We start from the raw sequence: 19,527 nt of genomic DNA, 5'->3' as shown, positions 1-19,527 counted from the left end.
AAGGCTGAAATAAATGAAGTTTTAGACACTGACAGTTTGTCCTTATAATCTGGTTAAATTTAGCTTCTTAAAACTCTATACTCATATCCACAGAAGTAAATTTCTTAGTAGCCCTAAAAGAGCTGGGGAGAGAAGATGATTACTGTTAATAGTAAATAGAAAATACTCTGGCAAGCATGAACAATAGCACAAGTGAAGACATTTACAAATACATCTGTGACATCTCTTTGATGTGCTATGAGCAAGAATCAGAAGAAAAGCATCATGGTTATTTTGACTGCAGGGTGCTGATGGGCATTCACAATGTAGCCAACATGTTGATCCTCTAAGGAAATACAGATTCATGGAAAAAAATAAAAAGTCAAGCAAAGCAGTGGGGGAGAATAAAACACATGAAAAAAACCCATAAATTTGAGATTATCTCTTTTTCTCTGGAAAAAGAAAAAAATAAGGGGGGGGTTCCCTGAAGCATGGAAAGTATTTTTCAGTGGGTGTGCTTCTCTTCCGTTATCAAGGGAGGGCTTAGTGGGGATTCTGGCCAGTCATAGACATCCGGCAGCAGGGAATCGTATTCACTTCGCCAGATTCTTTCTCTAATGTATTTGGCCTTGTCTTCAGGTTCTGGGTATCGGAAGGCCATTTTGTTAGCGTACAGGTATTCTGTGACTTTAATAGCAATGTTAATAGAAACTTCCTGAATGTTAGCAAGTGGTGGGTAAAGTCTCCCTTGAGCCAGCTCTTTATCTGTCAGCTGATTTGTCAGAGCCTTTGCAGCTTCTAGGAAAACATGATCACTGATATGCCGGGTGTTACAGAGAATAACAGCTAAAGCCACTCCTGGGAAAATATACACATTGTTGCCCTGGCCTGGTGTAAAGACTTGCCCATCATTGAGTTTCACTGGCTCAAATGGACTGCCACTGGCAAACAAACACCTTCCCTCTGTAAGTGTATATGCTTCTTCAGCTGTGCACTCAGCCATTGCTGTAGGATTGCTTAATGCAAATATTACAGGCCTTTCATTGATTTCAGCCATGGCTTTGATTACACTAGGAGTGAAAAGTCGGCCAGCTCCTGCAATTCCAATTATAGCTGAAGGCCTGAGAATATTTACTGCATCTTCAAAAGTATCAGGTATATTCCCTGGGGCTGAGTGAGCAAATGGTTCCTGATGACTGTCTATTTTAGCTTTCCGCCCCTTAAATAACAAACCAAACTTGTCAAACATCCAAATTTTCTTTTGCGCCTCTTCTTCTGAGAGGCCATTTTCAACCATAGCCATAACTATGAGATTTGCAATTCCAAGAGCAGCCTCTCCTGCTCCAAGGAATAGGACTCTGTGATCTGAGAGTGGTTTACCTATAACTTTCTGTGCGGCGAGAAGACCCGCTAGGGCTACTGCAGCTGTCCCTTGAATATCATCATTGAAGGTACAATACTTTTCTCGATATTTTCTCAAGAACCTGAATGCATTATGATTTCCAAAGTCTTCAAACTGAATAAGTGTGTTCTGTCCGTATCTGTCAGTTATGGCTTTCATAAACTCATCAATCAGGTCATCATAACGTTGTGATCGATCTCTTTTCTGATATAAGCCCATGTAAAATGGATCTTTTAAGAGTGCTGGATTATCAGTTCCTACATCAATACACATAGGCAGGCATCTATCAGGCCGTATTCCTGCACACGCTGTATACAAACAAAGTTTTCCTACTGGAATTCCCATTCCATAGACACCCAGATCTCCAAGACCCAGAATTCTCTCTCCATCAGTCACCACAACAGCCTTAACATGATTTTCTGGCCAGTTATCCACAATTGATCTAACATGACCTCTGTCTGAGATTGAAATAAATAATCCCTTAGGTCTCCTAAAGATGTGTCCATATTGGGAGCAGGCAAGACCCACTGTTGGTGTGTATACAATTGGCATCAGACTTTCAATATCATCTTGCAGAATTCTATAAAACAACTTCTCATTTCTTTCTTGTATTCCCATTATATAGATGTATTTTTCCAAAGGGCCATTCAATTTTTTTAAGTTTCTATGAAATCGTAAAGCTTGAATATCTTGTGTCTCTATTTTGGGAGGTAGAAGTCCTTGAAGACCAAGCATTTGTCGTTCTTGTAATGTAAATGCCATTCCCTTGTTTGTTCTTGGGTTCAACATGAGTGTCTTGCCTTTTTCTTTTATGTGCATATCCAGAAGCTTTTTATTTTGATATAACAGTAGTTTCTTTTTGCTTTTATTTCCCCTGCCTCTCAGAGAAATTACTATCTGTACTCTCTTCTAGGATTTTTATGTTTTAGGTTTCACATTTAGGTTCTTAATCTGTGTATTTTTGCATATGGTGTAAGAAAGTGGTCCAGTTTCATTCTATTGCATGTAGGTGTCCAGTTTCCCAGCTCCATTTGTTGAAGATTGGCTTTGTTTTTCATAGTCTGTTTTCTGTTTCCTTGATTTATACTCTCATTATTTACTTTCTTTGGGTTTATGTTCTAATATTGATTATAGTATTTTTTACATTCTTCTTTAGGTTTTTTAAAATTTTTTCTCTGAGTCTTGAACTTTGTTTTGTTTTCAAAATTCATATCAATAAATGCTCCTGGAATGCTTAGTAGTAAGATATGATGCTTGACTAGTCTACTTTCTTTATAGCCCTGGATTGGTCCACCAGATCTCCTAGCTTTAGAGGTCTAAATATCTCCCCCCACCATTTGGGATTTAACTAGTTGCCTGATTAGCTTCTGTTGGCTGATGTTTATTGTTTTTCTCCCCATTTTTATTTATTTATTTTAAAATTTTAATTTATTTTTTTTTAAATTTCTTTTCAGTGTTCCAGAATTCATTGTTTATACACCATACCCTGCTCCATGCAATCTGTGCCCTCCATAATACCCACCACCAGGCTCATCCAACCTCCCACCTCCCGCCCCTTCAAAACCCTCAGATTGTTTTTCAGAGTCCACAGTCTCTCATGGTTTGTCTCCCCCTCCAGTTTCCCCCACCTCCCTTTTCCTCTCCATCTCCCCATGTCCTCCATGTTATTCCTTATGCTCCACAAGTGAGCAAAACCATATGATAATTGACTCTCTCCACTTGACTTATTTCACTCAGTGTAATCTCTTCTAGTCCCTTCCATGTTGATAGAAAAGTTGGGTATTTATCCTTTCTGAGGGGGGCATAATACTCCACTGTATATATACACCATATCTTCCTTCTCCATTCATCCGTTGAAGGACATCTTGGTTCTTTACACAGTTTGGCGACTGTGGCCTTTGCTGCTATGAACATTGGGGTACAGACGGCCCTTCTTTTCACTACATCTGTATTTTGGGGGTAAATACCCAGCAGTGCAATTGTAGGGGCATAGGGAAGCTCTATTTTTAATTTCTTGAGGAATCTCCACACTGTTTTCCAAAGTGGCTGTACCAACTTGCATTCCCACCAGCAGTTTAGGAGGGTTCCCCTTTCTCCACATCCTCTCCAACACATGTTGCTTTTTGCCTTGTTAATTTTGGCCATTCTAATTGGTGTAAGATGGTATCTCAATGTGCTTTTGATTTGAATCTCCCTGATGGCTAGTGATGATGAACATTTTTTCATGTGTCTGTTAGCCATTTGTATGCCTTCATAGGAGAAGTGTCTCTTCATGTCTTCTGCCCATTTTTTGAAGTGATTATCTGTTTTTGTGTGTGTTGAGTTTGAGGAGTTCTTTATAGATCCTGGATATCAGCCTTTTGTCTGTAGCATCATTTGCAAATATCTTCTCCCATTCCGTGAGTTGCCTCTTTGTTTTGTTGACTGTTTCCTTTGCTGTGCAGAAGCTTTTGATCTTGATGAAGTCCAAAAATTCATTTTTGCTTTTGTTTCCTTTGCCTTTGGAGACATATCTTAAAAGGAAGCTGCTGTGGCCGATGTTGAAGAGGTTACTGCCTATATTCTCCTCTAGGATTCTGATGAATTCCTGTCTCACGTTGAGGTCTTTTATCCATTTCAAGTTTATCTTTGTGTATGGTGTAAGAGAATGGTCGAGTTTCATTCATCTACCCATAGCTGTCCAATTTTCCCAGCACCATTTGTTGAAGAGACTGTCTTTTTTCCGCTATATTTTTTCCTGCTTTGTCGAAGATTATTTGCCCATAGAGTTGAGGGTCCATATCTGGGCTCTCTACTCTGTTCCACTGATCTATGTGTCTGTTTTTATGCCAGTACCATGCTGTCTTGGTGATCACAGATTTGTAGGAAAGCTTAAAATCAGTCCTCTTAGTATCCATACAGTCTTTTCAAAAGCCTATTCAGAAAACTATAGCCACATCCCAGCCCTTGTAGCCACATCACCCATACCCAATCCAGCAATGGGGAGGGAGGTGCATTGGGAGGGAAGGGGGACTTTGAGGACCACAGGGATGGGAGGGCTGTGACCTCGTCTCCATAGACCTGCACTCCCTTGGTCCTTGGCCTCTGCCCTGCCTCTGGGGCCCTCATCCCCAGAGCCCCTAGCAATGTACTTGTCGAGGGGTGGGCAGGGCCTAGGCACTGGCCCCACCTTATGCTTGGGCCAGCCTAAACCTCTCTACCAGCCTTGGGCTGCTTAGGAATTAGGAAATAATGAGATTTCCTTTTGGTCATTTGTTTTTATTCTTATTAATTTAATTTTTAAAATAGATTTTCTTTATTTATTTGAGGGAGAGCAGAGCTAGAGAGAGACCACAAGGTGGGGGAAGGGGCATAGGGAGAGGGAGAAGCAGATTCCCCACTTAGCAGGTAGCCTGATTTGGGACTCTATCCCAGGACCCTGGGTCGTGACCTGAGCTGAAGGCAGATGCTTAACCAACTAAACCACCCAGTCACCCCAGTCCTTTGTTTTTAAACAATAAATGGAGTTTTGTTGAATTAATGTCCCAAAGCTGTCCCCTAATAAAAGTTCTTTTTTTTTTTTTTAAAGATTTTATTTATTTATTTGACAGAGAGAGATCACAAGCAGGCAGAGAGGCAGGCAGAGAGAGAAGGAGGAGGAAGCAGGCTCCCCGCTGAGCAGAGAGCCCGACGCGGGACTCGATCCCAGGACCCCGAGATCATGACCTGAGCCGAAGGCAGCGGCCTAACCCACTGAGCCACCCAGGCGCCCCACCCCTAATAAAAGTTCTTACTTGTAGAATCACATTGATACTTTAAGTCAGGCATTATTACCTATTATGACTGTTCTTCATGTTCATATAATTGGGATCTCAAGAGAAGGGTTTTTGCTTTTGTGGAATAAAGTAATATACATAGTTAATTTTCAGTCATCTTCCAATTTTAGGGTAAAAGTTTTCCCTTTTGTTTTTACCTTTATTATTTGATATTATCCCACTTGCGATATAATTGACAGGCAACACTGTAATTTTAAGGTGTAAGAAGTTGACTTGAGGGGTGCCTGGGTGGCTCAGTGGGTTAAACCTCTGCCTTTGGCCCAGGTCATGATCCCAGGGTCCTGGGATCGAGCCCCGCATGGGGCTCTCTGCTCAGCAGGGAGCCTGCTTCCTCCTCTCTCTCTCTGTGCCTGCCTCTCTGCCTACTTGGGATCTCTCTCTGACAAATAAATAAATAAAATCTTTAAAAAAAAAAAAAGAAGTTGACTTGATACATTTATAAATTGCAAAATTATTACCACCACAGCATAAGCTACCACCTCCATCCCGTAACAGTTACCTTTTTTTTTTTTTTTTTACATCTATTATCATACGTGGTTACACACCATTTCTTTTTTGTGGTGACAACATTTAAGATCTCTTCTAGCAACACTCAAGTATATGAGACATTATTAGCTATAATCGCCATGATGTATAGTTAGTTGTTAGTCTTTGTGTACTCTCTTAGCAATCTCCCACTCCTCAATCACCACTTTATTCTCTTTGTCCTTTTTAGATTATTAAAAAGGTGATATCATATGGTATTTGTCTTTCTCTATCCGACTTACTTCACTTAACATAATGCCCCTCAAGGTCTTTTCAAATTGTTGCAAATGGCAGGATTTCCTTTTTTCTCATGCCTGAATAATACTATAGTGTGTGTGTGTGTGTGTGTGTGCGCGCGCGTGCGCATGTACATCGCATCTATATCCATACACCCATGGATGGACACTTAGGTGGTTTCCATATTTGGCTCTTGTGAATGCCGTAGTGAGCATAGGAGTGCAGGTATTTTCAGTATCCAGTTTTCATTTTCTTTGGATATATACCTTGAAGTGAGATTTCTAGATCATATGGTAGTTCTTTAATATTTTTGAGGAATCTCCATGCAGTTTTCCATTGTGGCTGTACCAGTTTCCATGCCTACCAATAACACTAGGATTCCCCTTTCTCTACACCCTCACTAACACTTGTTATCTCTTGTCTTTTGGATGATAGCCATTCTAACAGGTATGAGGTGGTAACTCATGATTTTGATTTGCTTTTCCCTGATAACTAGTGCTGTTGAGCATCTTTTCATGTGCCTATTGGCCATTTGGATGTTTTCTCTAGAAAACCATTCCCTTCTGCCATTTTAAGAAGTTGTGTTTTTGCTTTTGAGTTGTATGAGATCTTTATGTATTAATCCCTTATCAGATACATGATTTACAAACATTTTCTTCCATTCAGTAGGTTGCCTTCTCGATTTGTTGATTCTTTTCAGTAGTTTTCAGTTTGATGTAGTCCCGTTCATTTCTTTTTGCTTTTGTTACCTGTGCTTTTACTATCAAAAGTATATATTTTTACTGGTCTACTTTTTCTGGAAACACCATGTTTGTAATCCATCTTGATGATCTTTTGAATAGTATATGCAGTTACATATGCCGGATCACAAGTGTTGCTTCAGGAACCAAGACAGAACAGTATCTAGGCAGTACAGGAACACAGGACTCAAAGTCCAGAACTTTTTTCCATACTCATAACACAAATGAAAGCCTCCCCAACTGCCTGTCTAGTACAATTACACATGCAAACGCAACCCCACAGTAGTTTCCGAACACCTCTTAGAACTTACATGTGGAGGCAAAATTGATAGAAGGTGACAGCAGCATCAAAGAGGCAGAACCCTAATGCCACAGGTTCTTCAGGAATGAAGATTCAGGTCACCCACCAGGTAGAGAATCTCCGTTAATTGAGGTTTGGGCCAAAGATACAGGGAACATAGGATGAGAAGTAGAAGAAAATACAAATATGAATGATTTCCTCAAGAGCAGTGGCAGGAACAAGGACTTCAGTGACTGTGCATGTTTTCTCCTTGCTTCCTGTGTTTGATACTATCAATCGGTTGTGTTCTTTTTTCCTTCCTCTCCTTTTCTCTCATTATTTTATAGAGGGTCTGTTGTTGGTGATTCATCTTTTACTTTAGTTTTCAAATTATAGGATGGCAAAGGTTTGGTGTTAAACTGAAAGGAATGAGCCTCGGAGTTGGACAGTCTTCATTGGAGAGATGAAGGAACACGGTGAGGATACCTTAACTGCGTGGAGGTAGTTGTTTCATGTTAGCTGGAAGCATGCTGGTGTCTGGGTTGAAACCTAGCAAGCAGGATGTACGTGACTGCCCGGTGACCGACAGAGAGGACTGTGCAGGGCCATCACCTGTTGGTGCTAGACCTGCCTTCTAAACGCCCGCTCCCAGTTGTAGGGGTTAAGGCCTGGAAACCACATTTCCGTGATTCTCTTGCTAGGAGGGTTTTATTTGCAGTCCAACAAGGAGAGGCTCAAGTAACATCTGAAAAACAAAAGAGAACCAGCAGCCAGCATTGTTCCCTCAGCATCAGGGGGCAGGTCTGCGGACTCCTTTAGATGGCAGACGTGAGGTTTCGCAGGAGCTTCTGCATTCTGTTAATCATCTGCTTCTCCTCAGCAGGCCGCTGAGATCATCAGCCCTGGTTTCCTGCAATTCCTGTGACTTGTGGATTTCCTGAATTTGCTGGCAGCTTTCCCTGACCTCCCTTTCACCCAGCCCTTCCAAGGTTTTGGAAGCACCTGTATTAAATCCTTTCCTGCCTGTAATACCTCGAGTGCTTTTTGTTCTCCTGGCCAGTGCTGACTCATAGAGACCGTTTTCGGATATGAAGTACAGATGGTTCTCAATCATAGAGCTCTCTCATCAGAGAAATGCAAACTAAAGCTACCACTTACCACTTTTTACTTAACCAGAATGGCTAAGATTTGAGATGGGTAATACTGTGGATATGCGAGAGTAGGTACTCCTGCTGTTGTGAAAAATGGAAATTGATACTGATCATGATCAGTGATCAGTATCACTGAGGGGTGTTGAGGCAATGTCCATCAAGTTTATTCTTACATTTATGAAATTACACGTTCAAAAAATACTCATTCCAGCGTTGTTTAATAGAAAAATGTTTGAAATAAGAGTGTTCTTTTACGGAGGCCAAGTTAAAATAAATTACAGTACAACTATACAATTAAGTGCCATAAAGCTATTAAAGAGGAGGCCGTGTGGCGGGTACTGGTAAGGAACTGATAATAGCAGGACGTAAATATGCTACTCTTGTGGGAAAGAGTGAGAAGAATACATTTATGTTTTCATCGATGCACAGAATACCCCTAAAAAATACACACAACGTGACAACAGCGCTTGCTGGGTGCCCACCTTCCACACAGGAAGTAGTGAGCAAGGCTGAAAAAAAATAGTGGCCATTTATAGGCTTTATCACATAAAGAGCTCAAAACCAAGGATTATTAAGTTTGTTTCAGTTTACTCTAAGGAAGATTTGAAATGTAAAAGGACATGGTTTGCGAAAAGGTAGACCAGAGGAGCTGGAAACTTTGTTTTGGGTAAACTGAGAATAGCCGCTAGAATCACTTTTTGGTCCTGAGTTGGATAGAAGACACGGGAAGCCCTGTTTTCTGAGTTTGCACAACTAGTTGATTTACACTTTTTGTTTTTATTTATTTATTTTTAAGTAGGCTCCCTGCCAAGTGTGGGGCTTGAACTCACGACCCTGAGATTGAGGGCTACAGGCTCTACCCACAGCCATCCAGACATCTCTGATTTACAGTCTTTAAAACCATGCTTGTAATTAATAAATAAATAAATGATGAAAATAAAAATAAAAAACCACGTTTGTTGGGGCACCTGGCTGGCTCAGTCAATTAAACGTCAACTCAGGTCATGATCTTGGGTGTGGAATTGAGCCCCGCCTCGGGCTCCGCACTGGGCATGGAGGCTGCTTAAGCTTCTCTCTCAACCTCCCTCTGCACCCCCATCAAAAAAAAAAAAAAAAAAAGGAACAAAAACCATGTTTGTTTGCGTAACTGACCGAGCCACCCAGGTGCCCCTGCTCCAGGTATTTTTAAAGAATTAAAATGTTACAGAGTTTTCCTTCATCTCTCCATCCCCAAAATAACTGCTAACCACAAGATTGATATATATATTCTTATGATATGTATTTTTATGTTTTTACCATATATGTATTGATCCATAAACTTTTTTTTTAATTTATGCCAACAGTGTCATAGTGTATGTGTCTTTTTGCAGCTAGGTTTTTTTCATTTATATTAGAGTTTTGAAATTTATGTACAGCAGTACCTGTAATTCTAGTTCATTTTAGCTGGTACCTGGTATTATACTTTTTAGGATAAACCAGTTACCATTTCCCTTCTGCTATAATCTGCTGTACACCAGCCCACTCCTTCTTGTTTCTTAATGAGTTTAGGTCCTGGTATACTCTCATTCTCTTTAATGTTAGGCCCATTTTTTTTAATCCAATGGCAAGTTTAAGATACATGAAGATAACTTTTTAAAAAAATTATTTATTTATTTGACAGAGAGAGAGATCACAAGTAGGCAGAAACAGGCAGAGAGAGAGGAGGAAGCAGGCTCCCCACCGAGCAGAGAGCCCGATGCGGGGCTCCATCCCAGGACCCTGGGACTGTGACCTGAGCTGAAGGCACAGGCCTTAACCCACTGAGCTACCCAGGTGCCCCTGAAGATAACTTCTAATATACTAGCTTCTCACATATTTGAATTTCTTTCTTCCGGTTTTGTTTCCTCCACTGTGCATCCGATGATGTCCACTCCCATGGTTACGCCAGGACCTTCCCACCATTGTGTCCTTATTAACTCCTGTTCTCAATTGTCTGCCTCCCAGCGTCTACTTACCGCCTGTCCTTTTTATCAGTTTATCTGTTTCTAGTATCGACAATTCTTACAGCCCCCCTGGGACCTTCCATCCATCAACCCAGCTAACTTTCCAGTGCTCATTAACTGCTTCGTGGCCTCTTTTTCTTTATTTCCCACCTCAAGCTTCACTGTTAATTGTTACTGCTCCCCTGCATACAATGTCAGCGCTCTTGTTCCTCTCTTGCTTCTTCATACTCATTGGCAAAACTTAAATCCAGATTAAATTCATCTCTGACTACTTCATATCTACCTTTATGACACTGAAAAGAATACAGGAAAGGCAGACTACCACATTGACGGCTCAATTCAAGGTTATGACCATGAATTTCATGGGGGTCTTAATCCTGCGTGGCAGTCCTACTGTGTTTCTTATTCCCTTCATTCTTCCTCTCTCATGGATGACTATTTGACAATGTTCCTTCCTTCCTTGAACTCCCCTATCACCTCCTTATCCTCCCTCTTGGCCAGTGGCGACGAAAATGGAAGTAAGGAGGAGAGTTTCCACAGGCTCATCATTTCTCAGCCAGCACGCAGGTTCACATGCACTGCCTTCCTGCCTCCTGCTGTCTGGTCTTTCTCTGGGGTCAGCTCCCACTTGGGTAGTAGGTTCCCTCTCACCCGTGCAGGGACGGCTGCAGCAATTCTCGCCTCTATCCTGAAAGACTGATTTTTGCCTTCATACTGGAGCTTCCCATCAGCATACACACGTGCTTTTATTGTGCATATCTTAACAACAACAACAACAAAAGTCTTCTTGGGGCGCCTGGGTGGCTCAGTGGGTAAAGCCTCTGCCTTCAGTTCAGGTCATGATCCCAGGGTCCTGGGATTGAGCCTCGCATGGGGCTCTCTGCTCAGCGGGGAGCCTGCTTCCCTTCCTCTCTCCCTGCCTGCCTCTCTGCCTACTTATGATTTCTGCTAAATAAATAAGTAAAATCTTAAAAAAAAACCAAAAACCCAAAACCTCTTTATCCCTGCTTTCCGAAAGACACAGATGTACTTTCTTTTTTTTTTTTTTTTTTTTTAAAGATTTTATTTATTTATTTGAGAGAGAGAGACAGTGAGAGAGAGCACGAGCGAGGAGAAGGTCAGAGAGCGAAGCAGACTCCCCATGGAGCTGGGAGCCTGATGCGGGACTCGATCCCGGGACTCCAGGATCACGCCCTGAGCCGAAGGCAGTCGTCCAACCAACTGAGCCACCCAGGCGTCCCACAGATGTACTTTCTGAATCTGGTTCCTCTCCTCGTCTCCTCTCTTGACCATCCTCAGACTTTCGTCCCCGGCATCTCACAGACCCGCTCTTCTCCAGGCGTCCTCCCTACCGTGTGATCAGTGTGCGACCTTCTGTCCTCCTCTTAGTCTGCCTGTCAGCAGCGTCCGATGGGGTGACCCTTCTCGGCTCCTTGGTCCGGGTTTTCTACTTGTTCTCAGCCACCGCACTCTCGGTCTTCCTCCTGTTTCACTAGCGGCTCCTCAGTCTCCTTTGCTGGGTCCTTCTCATCCCCTTAACCTTCGGTCACTGGACCGCCCAAGGTGCCATCTTTGAACCTCTTCTCGAACTACTCTACCCTCTTCGTGGTCTTTGGAAGCCTCTGCGTTTAAATACTCTCTGTACGCTGACGATTCCAGCCCAGACTTCCCTTTTGAATTCCCAATGCATATGTCTAATTCCCAATTCAGCGTTTCCACTTGAATATCTAATACACGTGTCCAAGTTAACATGTCCAGAGCTTAGCTGGTTTTGGTTCAAACCTGCTCTACACATTATCTGCTGATTCTCAGTTGATAATGACTTTATCCTTCTAGTTCATGAGGTATAGTAATACTCATCCTTGCCTCCTCTCTTTGACTCACATTCCACACCCAATTGGTCAGGAATTCTGTAGGCTCGATGTTTAAAATATATCCACAATGTAACATTTTTTATCATCCTGGTCCAAGCCATCACCCTCTCATGCCTGGATTATGAAAGGCTTTTGTTTTCCGCCCTTTCGAAGTCAGAGTGATTTTTTTAACATGCAGTCAGATCACTTTTGCTTCTCTGTTAAAATCCCAGCAGTGGCTATCAATTCATTCAGACTAAAACATGCTAGTCCTTGCAGTGGCCCACAGGAGTCTACGCAATCTGTCCATGCCCACTCTCCTGCCCTTCATTTTATTTATTTGTCTTTTTAAAGATTTTTTTACCTATTTCACAGAAAGAGAGAGATCACAAGTAGGCAGAGAGGAAGGCAGAGAGAGGGGTGGGGAGCAGGCTCCCCACTGAGCAGAGAGCCTGGTGTTGGGGCCTGATCCCAGTATCCTGGGATCATGACCTGGGCCGAAGGCAGAGGCTTTAACCCACTGAGCCCAGGTGCCCCACGCCCTTCATTTTAATTAAATTTTTTCCTTTTGACTCACTGACCTCCAGGTTATGGATCTTTCCAAGGTCTGTTTCTTCTGCCTGGTTGCTCATTTTCCCCTGCTTGTTAATTCCCTCATCACTTTTAAACTTGTGCTACTATGTCACCTTCATAGTGGGGCTCACCTTTCTCTAATTTAGATCCCCATTTGCCTCCGACTCCCAACTCATTACTGCTGCCTTACACATTTTCAGAAGGTGGCATTTCATAGACTCTAATATGAATGTTGTCTTGAAGTTGTGGAAAGTAGCATTCCCTTATTACCTGAGTAATTATAACTCACATATTATTATTTATTTCTTTTAACTAGTAAGTAAGCTCCTCAATAAGAGGAATGTTTGTCTCTTCGGCTCATTGCTAGACGCAAACATCTTGAATAATCCATGGCACACAATGGGTACTTAGTGAATATTTGTAGAATAAAATAAAATATTTGTAGAATAGAATATTTGTAGATTATTTTCAAGTTTGCTATTACAGATAATACTGTAATGACTGTGATAGTTAATTTCCCTGTCAACTTGACTGGGCTGTGGAAAGCCTAGAGAGGTGATTAGGCATTACAATGGGTACGTCTGTGAGGGTGGTTTCGGATGAGATTAATATTTGAATTGGTAGACCAAGTAAAGCAGATCACCCTCTCTAATGTGGGCCTCATCCAGCGAACTGAGGACTTAAACGGAAAGAGGAGGGAATTCCTCCTGCCCAAAAGCTTGAGATGTGGGTCTTTTCCAGCCTTCAGACGCAAGACTGAAACTCTGGTTCTTCTTGGTTCTCGAGTCTGCTGGCTTTTGAACTAGAACTTGCACCATGGGCTCTCCTGGTTCTCGGGCCCTCAGACTTAGACTGGAACTGCACATCTGCTGTCCTATGTCTCCAGCTAGCTGACTGTCTATTCTGAGCTTTCTCAGCCTCTATAATTGCGTGAGCCAATTACTTATAATAAATCTCCTTATACGCACATATACCCTCCCCCACCACATACCTGATTGGCTCTTTTTCTCTGTAGAACCTGAATATAATATTCTGAGGTTATCTTCTTGGGAGCATGTGTGAGAATTTATCTAGGTAGTTTATGTAGAAGTGAAATTGCTTGGTCTTAGGGCATATGCCTCTTCCATTTTATTAGATATTACCAAAGTGCTTGGACCAATCTATGCTTTCTTTTGCAACTGTGTAGAAGTTTGTGATTCCATTAATTTTGCTAATCCTGATGACCAATCAGGTTTTAAATGGTATCTCTTAATTTTTGTAGACCTTTCATTGATAGTTTTACCTATATGAAATTGCATTTTTGCCAAAAACTAGTAAATATTGGTAATTTGATGTGGTTTAATCTAACAGTGAATATTTGTACAATTTAAACTCTGTACCATTCATATTTCTTCTTTTGTAAATTACTTGTTCATATATATTTTATATTTTTCTGTTAGATTGTTTCCCTAAATGCCCTGTAATCTCTCCCTCTTTTTGTTTTTCTTTATAAATACCTCCTGCTGGTCTGTGGCTGGTAATATGCTGTTTTCCTCACACAAAAATGTTTTATTTTAATGCCTTCAAATTTAGTGGTCCTGCATGATTTGTCTTTTTTTGGGGTCTTATTTAAGAAGTTCATCCATGAGGTCATAAATACATTATCCCGTATTTTTGTCTAAAAGTTTTTAGAAGTTTAAAGTTTTGTGTTTTCTTTTTAGGTTTGGAATAAATCTGGATCTATTTTTATGTTTATTCTTATTTTTTTTTTTTTGGCATTCCAGTGTACGATGTGTATGTAGTATGTAGTATGGAGACCAAACATTATCTTAGTTTTTTTTTTTTTTTAAGATTTTATTTATTTATTTGACAGAGAGAAATCACAAGTAGGCAGAGGCAGGCAGAGAGAGAGGAGGAAGCAGGCTCCCTGCTGAGCAGAGAGCCCGTCGCGGGACTCGATCCCAGGACCCTGAGATCATGACCTGAGCCAAAGGCAGAGGCTTAACCCACTGAGCCACCCAGGAGCCCAAAAGTTACCTTAGTTTTTTATGTGGATTCAAAACCTTATCTTTTCCCCATTGATTAGTCAGCTACTCTACCTTCAGCAGTTTATCCCAAAGAAATAAACATGCACGTGAACCGACGATGCTCATTGTTGCAGACACAGTATAGGGAGGACCCAGCAACGGGTACTAACACCGGGAGCATGGATTTCAGTACCACGCAAGGACAGGAGTGCAATGAAACTTCAAAGTAAAGGTAGCTGACTAATATGAGTGTTTTTGCTATTTACTGACAAATTGAGTTGTTTTCTTCTGGAATAATTGTCAACCCCACTCCTTTTTCTAAATCTTTGTTCCCCAGATAGCGAAGATCGAAATGATATGTCCATATATTTATGGATCTCTTCCCAGAACTGTAGGCATCCTATCACAGGCTTCTCCCAAGGTTCCTAAGAGGTGGTTTCTGGCACGACCTTCCTACCTACCTCCACCCTCTCACGCTTAATAGGATTTCCATGTGTCACACGTGCTCTGAAGTATCGGTACGTGCGCTGAAGGAGACAGGGCTCTCTATGATTACTTTTCAACATGAAAAAAAATGTGTATATGCCTCACATTTATCTGCTCCATTTACCGGCACCCAGCTTCATCCTGCCTCAGTGAACTTAATGAGATTAACGGGTGCTATTTCTTTAATCTCCAGGAGAGCCCTGCTTCAGGTAACAGCATCATTCTGGGGTTCTTGGAACTGAGGCATAGAACAGTGCTGAGATGGAATAAAATTTATGGGAAAATAGTCGTCAGGCCTTCCAGCTTCCAGGTATAATAATTATAATGGCGATACCTTCCTAAGGCCATTTTTAACGGTGTTATATCAGAAACCTCTAAAATAGAATTGGCTTATTATTCAAGTATCATGTTTTATTAAGTTGTAGATTATGTAAAATATTGCCATTATTCTTGCTTAAAAACACTGAAAAGAGACATGGTACGAGCCCAAGAAATTAATTTTAAGTTTCATAATGGCATTATGATTAGGTAAGAATAAGCACCTTTTTTTTTTTTTTTTAATGTGTACTTGTTAGTACAAGCAGTGAAACAACACGAAGTCTGGGATTTGCTTTAAAATTCAGTGGAGAAGGAGGAGGAGAGAGAAGGATGGGTGGACAGTTGCAGGAAGGATGGCAAAACTTGCCGAATTTGTGTATGATGGGTTTGTGAACACTTGGCATATTTCATAATTTAATAAAAAGATGATCTTTAAGTTAGGAGTGGGGGCGGGGGGAGAGAGAGAGAGAGAGAGAGAGAACCCTGTGGAGACTTGGAGTTTAAAAGGAAAAGCCAAGGGAAATTTGTCTGACAGAGGGAAAAACTTGGCTGAAGCCAACTTTGTTATTACGAGTTAGCTTCCTGCTGCCATCTAATGGCACAAATGTAGATAGAGATATGTATGTGCATGTACATAGATGACACACACACACACACACACACACCACACACCTTCCATTGCTCTTAAGCCTGTGTCTGGGTTTTGATTCTTCACTTCTGTTAATCAGGATGTTATTACTGGAAGGGATATTAGAGATCGTGTAGTCTATCCGTTTCATTCTGCTGCAAGGAACTTGAGTAAAACATGTATTTCTGTGTTTGGGCATCTTTTTATTTCATCTCATGGACCCTCACCACATTTTTGAATCATAAAAAAGCCAGAGATGTTGCTCTATATATGACTCCATATATGAAATAGAGGCACTGGGGTGGGAGGCAGTGGGTAAGTGGTTTTGCCACTTTTAGAACCACCTGAAGTGATCTCTTAACTTGAATCCAGGCCCTTTGACATCCATCCCAGAACTCTTCCTGTTGTGTTTTCTTTTTTAAAGACTTAAAAAAAAATTATGAGAGAGAGAGTGAGCAAGAGGAGGAGCAGAGGGAGAGGAATAAGCAGACTCCACACTCCGTGCGGGCTCAATGCAGGGCTGGATATAGGGCTCTTATCTCACGACCCTGAGATCGTCACCCAGAGATTATGAGCTGAGCTGAAACCAAGAATTGGACACTAATCCCACGGCACCACCCAGGTGTCCCTCCTGTTGTGTTTTATGATGTTAGCCCATAAGACAGAATTAAAAGTTGTAAATATCACTGATGAGTGAGTAGGGAAACTGTTCTGCAGTGATCTCGTTTTTATATTTTAAGTCCTAAATTTTAATTCTGATACCACAAATGCTATTCAGTGGCTCTAAAGTTGTGAATGTTCAGGTTTGAAATTCAGTAGTAAAATACTCACCTCTGGGTTCAGCAGCTGTGTTCTATTCTGTACCAGAAGTAAGATTTTATAGAAGTTTTACGTACAAGGCATACACAGCTGGCTGCCTTATATATAGAATTTCAGAAACAATTTCCTGACTCAGAATATATTTTTCCAAACCTGCTGTAGTCATCTCTGACAAATGGCTCTCATCCTCTTTCTCTACCGTTCCCTCTGCCTGCTCCCCTTGATGCTCTGTAGGCTCCGAGCCAATCTCAGGTTTCCAAGCACCCTCAACGCTTTCCTGTTGTTCCGAATGCTCTTTCCTTCTCCTTGAATGCCCTTCTTTAAGGCTGAGCTCACATTTCTTCATCTTCATTTCTAAGGAAATCTTCCTTCCTAGCCCCCGACAAGAAATCTTCCTGTTTCCTGGTTTGCCATAACGTACCATAAACCCAGAGGCTTCAACAGCTGAGATTCACTGGACAAGTCCGAGATCGAGTGGTCAGGATGGTTGGTTCTTTCTGAGGGCTGGGAGGAAAAATCTGTTCCGTGCCTTTCTTCTAGCTCCTGAGGATGGCCTGGCAAGCTCTGGTGTTTTCGCAGGTAGAAGCATCGCCCTAAGTCTCTGCCTTCATCTTCTTTTGGCCTTCTCCTCTCATGCGTGTCTGTCTGCAAATCCCCCCTTTTTATAACCACAGTGGTCCTATGGGACTAGAGCCCACCCTACTCCAGTATGACCTCATTTTAATCTGCAAAGACCCCATTTCTAAATCAGGTCGTACCTCTAAATGAGGTACTAGGGTGTAGAATTTCAACAGACCAATCTTGCTGGGGACAGAGCTGGGGAGGAACCATAGTTCGACCCATAAAATTCCTTCTTTTAATTTTTTTTAAAGATTTTATTTACTTATTTGACAGACAGAGATCACAAGTAGGCAGAGAGGCAGGCAGAGAGAGAGAGGAGGAAGCAGGCTCCCCACTGAGCAGAGAGCCTGACGCGGGGCTCGATCCCAGGACCCTGGGATAATGACCTGAGCCGAAGGCAGAGGCCTTAACCCACTGAGCCACCCAGATGCCCCATCCTTCTTTTGAAAATTTTCACTGCTTATTTTTATATATTTATTCTTGGAATATATCACAATTTTTGTGGTTATCTGTCTTGCCTCTGGTAAACTGTAAGGTCTTTGAAATGCGGCTCATTCTTCATATTACCTGTAGTGCCAAGCACAGAGGATGGGTAAATGTTTGTCAGGGGTCTTGCGTATTTTTCACTATGCTTACCTCCAGCACCCAGGTTGGGCTATGCACTCCAAATGGCAAGAGGCAGAATTTTATTAAAATGGAGGCAAATCCAGACTTTTTCTAGGGAACTATCTGCATATAGTCTTCACATAGTTTGTATACATTGTAGGAATCAGGACAAAGTGACTGGGATTTGAGAGCGCCGAATCCTAACCACTAGACCACCAGGGAGCGTCGTGACTGGGATTTGAAATCAGGTTGAGAACCAGGGCTGTGTTAGTCTACTTCATGGCGTTGGCTAGGGGTGAGGCATGGCTGGGAGAGAGTGTATGTGTGTGTGTGGTGGTGGGGGGGAGATAGAATGAGAATGAAAAAATATGGCTATCAGAAAGCCAGGGAAGGGACAGCTGGGTGGCCCAGTTAGTTAAGTGTTTGCCTTTAGCTCAGGTCATGATCTCAGGGTCCTGAAATCTAGCCCCACATCAGGGTTTCCTGCTCAGCGGGGAATCTGCTTCTCCTCATTATCCCTCTTTCTCTTCCAAAAAAAAAAAAAAAAAAAAAAAAGGTCAGGGAAGACTCTGTGTTAGTGACTTGAATAGGTAGCCTAATGCCAGAGCATCAGAAAGATGCCACCCAAGAAGTGATTAGGAGGGTTAGAATTATAAGAACATCCCAAAACCTAATGCTTGTGTTCAGAGGACAGAGATCCTACAAGAGTTGAAGGGAGGACATAAGCAGGAAAACAAGACCAAGCATCAGTGTCCAGGATATATGGAAAGGGGGCAAAATAGCTCTGTAAAGGTCTTTGTCCAGGCCAGGGGTCTATCTGGGCAAAACAAGTATGGGCGTCCAAAGCGAAAGGAGCTAATTTGATAATGCATCAGGCTGCTGCCTTTTCCCAGGGAGCTTGCATCATTGTGAAGGCCAGGAGTAGATCCAAAAGTGCAGCCTGTCTAGGCCCCGGTTGGAGGGAGAAGGAGAAACGGGTTGGAGCAGGGGTCGCAGGTTTGCACAGCACTAGACAGCCACTACCGCGAACCCTGGCACTCAGGTGCCTGTCTCAGAGGAGGCAGCCTTCATTTGCTGTTCATTTAGTCAAAATGCTCAACTAGACAACCAGGAAAAAAGAACAAGCCATTGTTCCTTCTCTCAGATGCTTACAGATTCACGGGGAAATAAAACATACTCAAGAAAAAGCAGAGGACCATCCAGTGCCTGGCATGTATTGGGAAAGTCCAAGGTGAGTGGAAAGGAGGCTTTGCAGAGGCAGATTCTACCTCTCAGGCCGTGCTCAGCAGAGTGAGGTCGTCAGCCGGCAGCATCAGTGTCACCTAGGAGCTTGTTGGAAATATAGGCTCCACTCTCACTAAATCAGGGTTTCTGGCCCTGGGGCTGAGGAATCTGCATTACATGAGCTCTGGGGGAATTCTTAACACATACCGGGTGCAGGAGTATAGGAGAGGATGGGGAGTCATACTGGGAGGCAGGAAGGGAAAAGGGACATGCAGGCAGGGA

General features: G+C 42.2%; 1 protein-coding gene across 1 annotated transcript; it reads right to left on the bottom strand.

Annotated features, from left to right (window-relative positions):
- Positions 1–2,200, bottom strand: LOC122900597 (NAD-dependent malic enzyme, mitochondrial-like). The gene has a single exon (XM_044239361.1). The coding sequence runs from the start codon at positions 2,198–2,200 to the stop codon at positions 485–487; it is 1,716 nt and encodes a 571-aa protein (XP_044095296.1). The 3' UTR covers positions 1–484.
- Positions 2,201–19,527: the final 17,327 nt, after the last annotated feature.

This window comes from Neovison vison, chromosome 2, assembly GCF_020171115.1.
Source record: "Neovison vison isolate M4711 chromosome 2, ASM_NN_V1, whole genome shotgun sequence".
Lineage (NCBI taxonomy): Eukaryota > Metazoa > Chordata > Mammalia > Carnivora > Mustelidae > Neogale > Neogale vison.
Note: the sequence above shows the minus strand (reverse complement) of the source record. Positions and strands in the feature narration are given on the sequence as shown.

What these genes read in the sequence shown, in the direction of transcription:
- LOC122900597 (XM_044239361.1), bottom strand. Translation starts at nt 2,200, where the DNA reads ATGCACATAAAAGAAAAAGGCAAGACACTCATGTTGAACCCAAGAACA.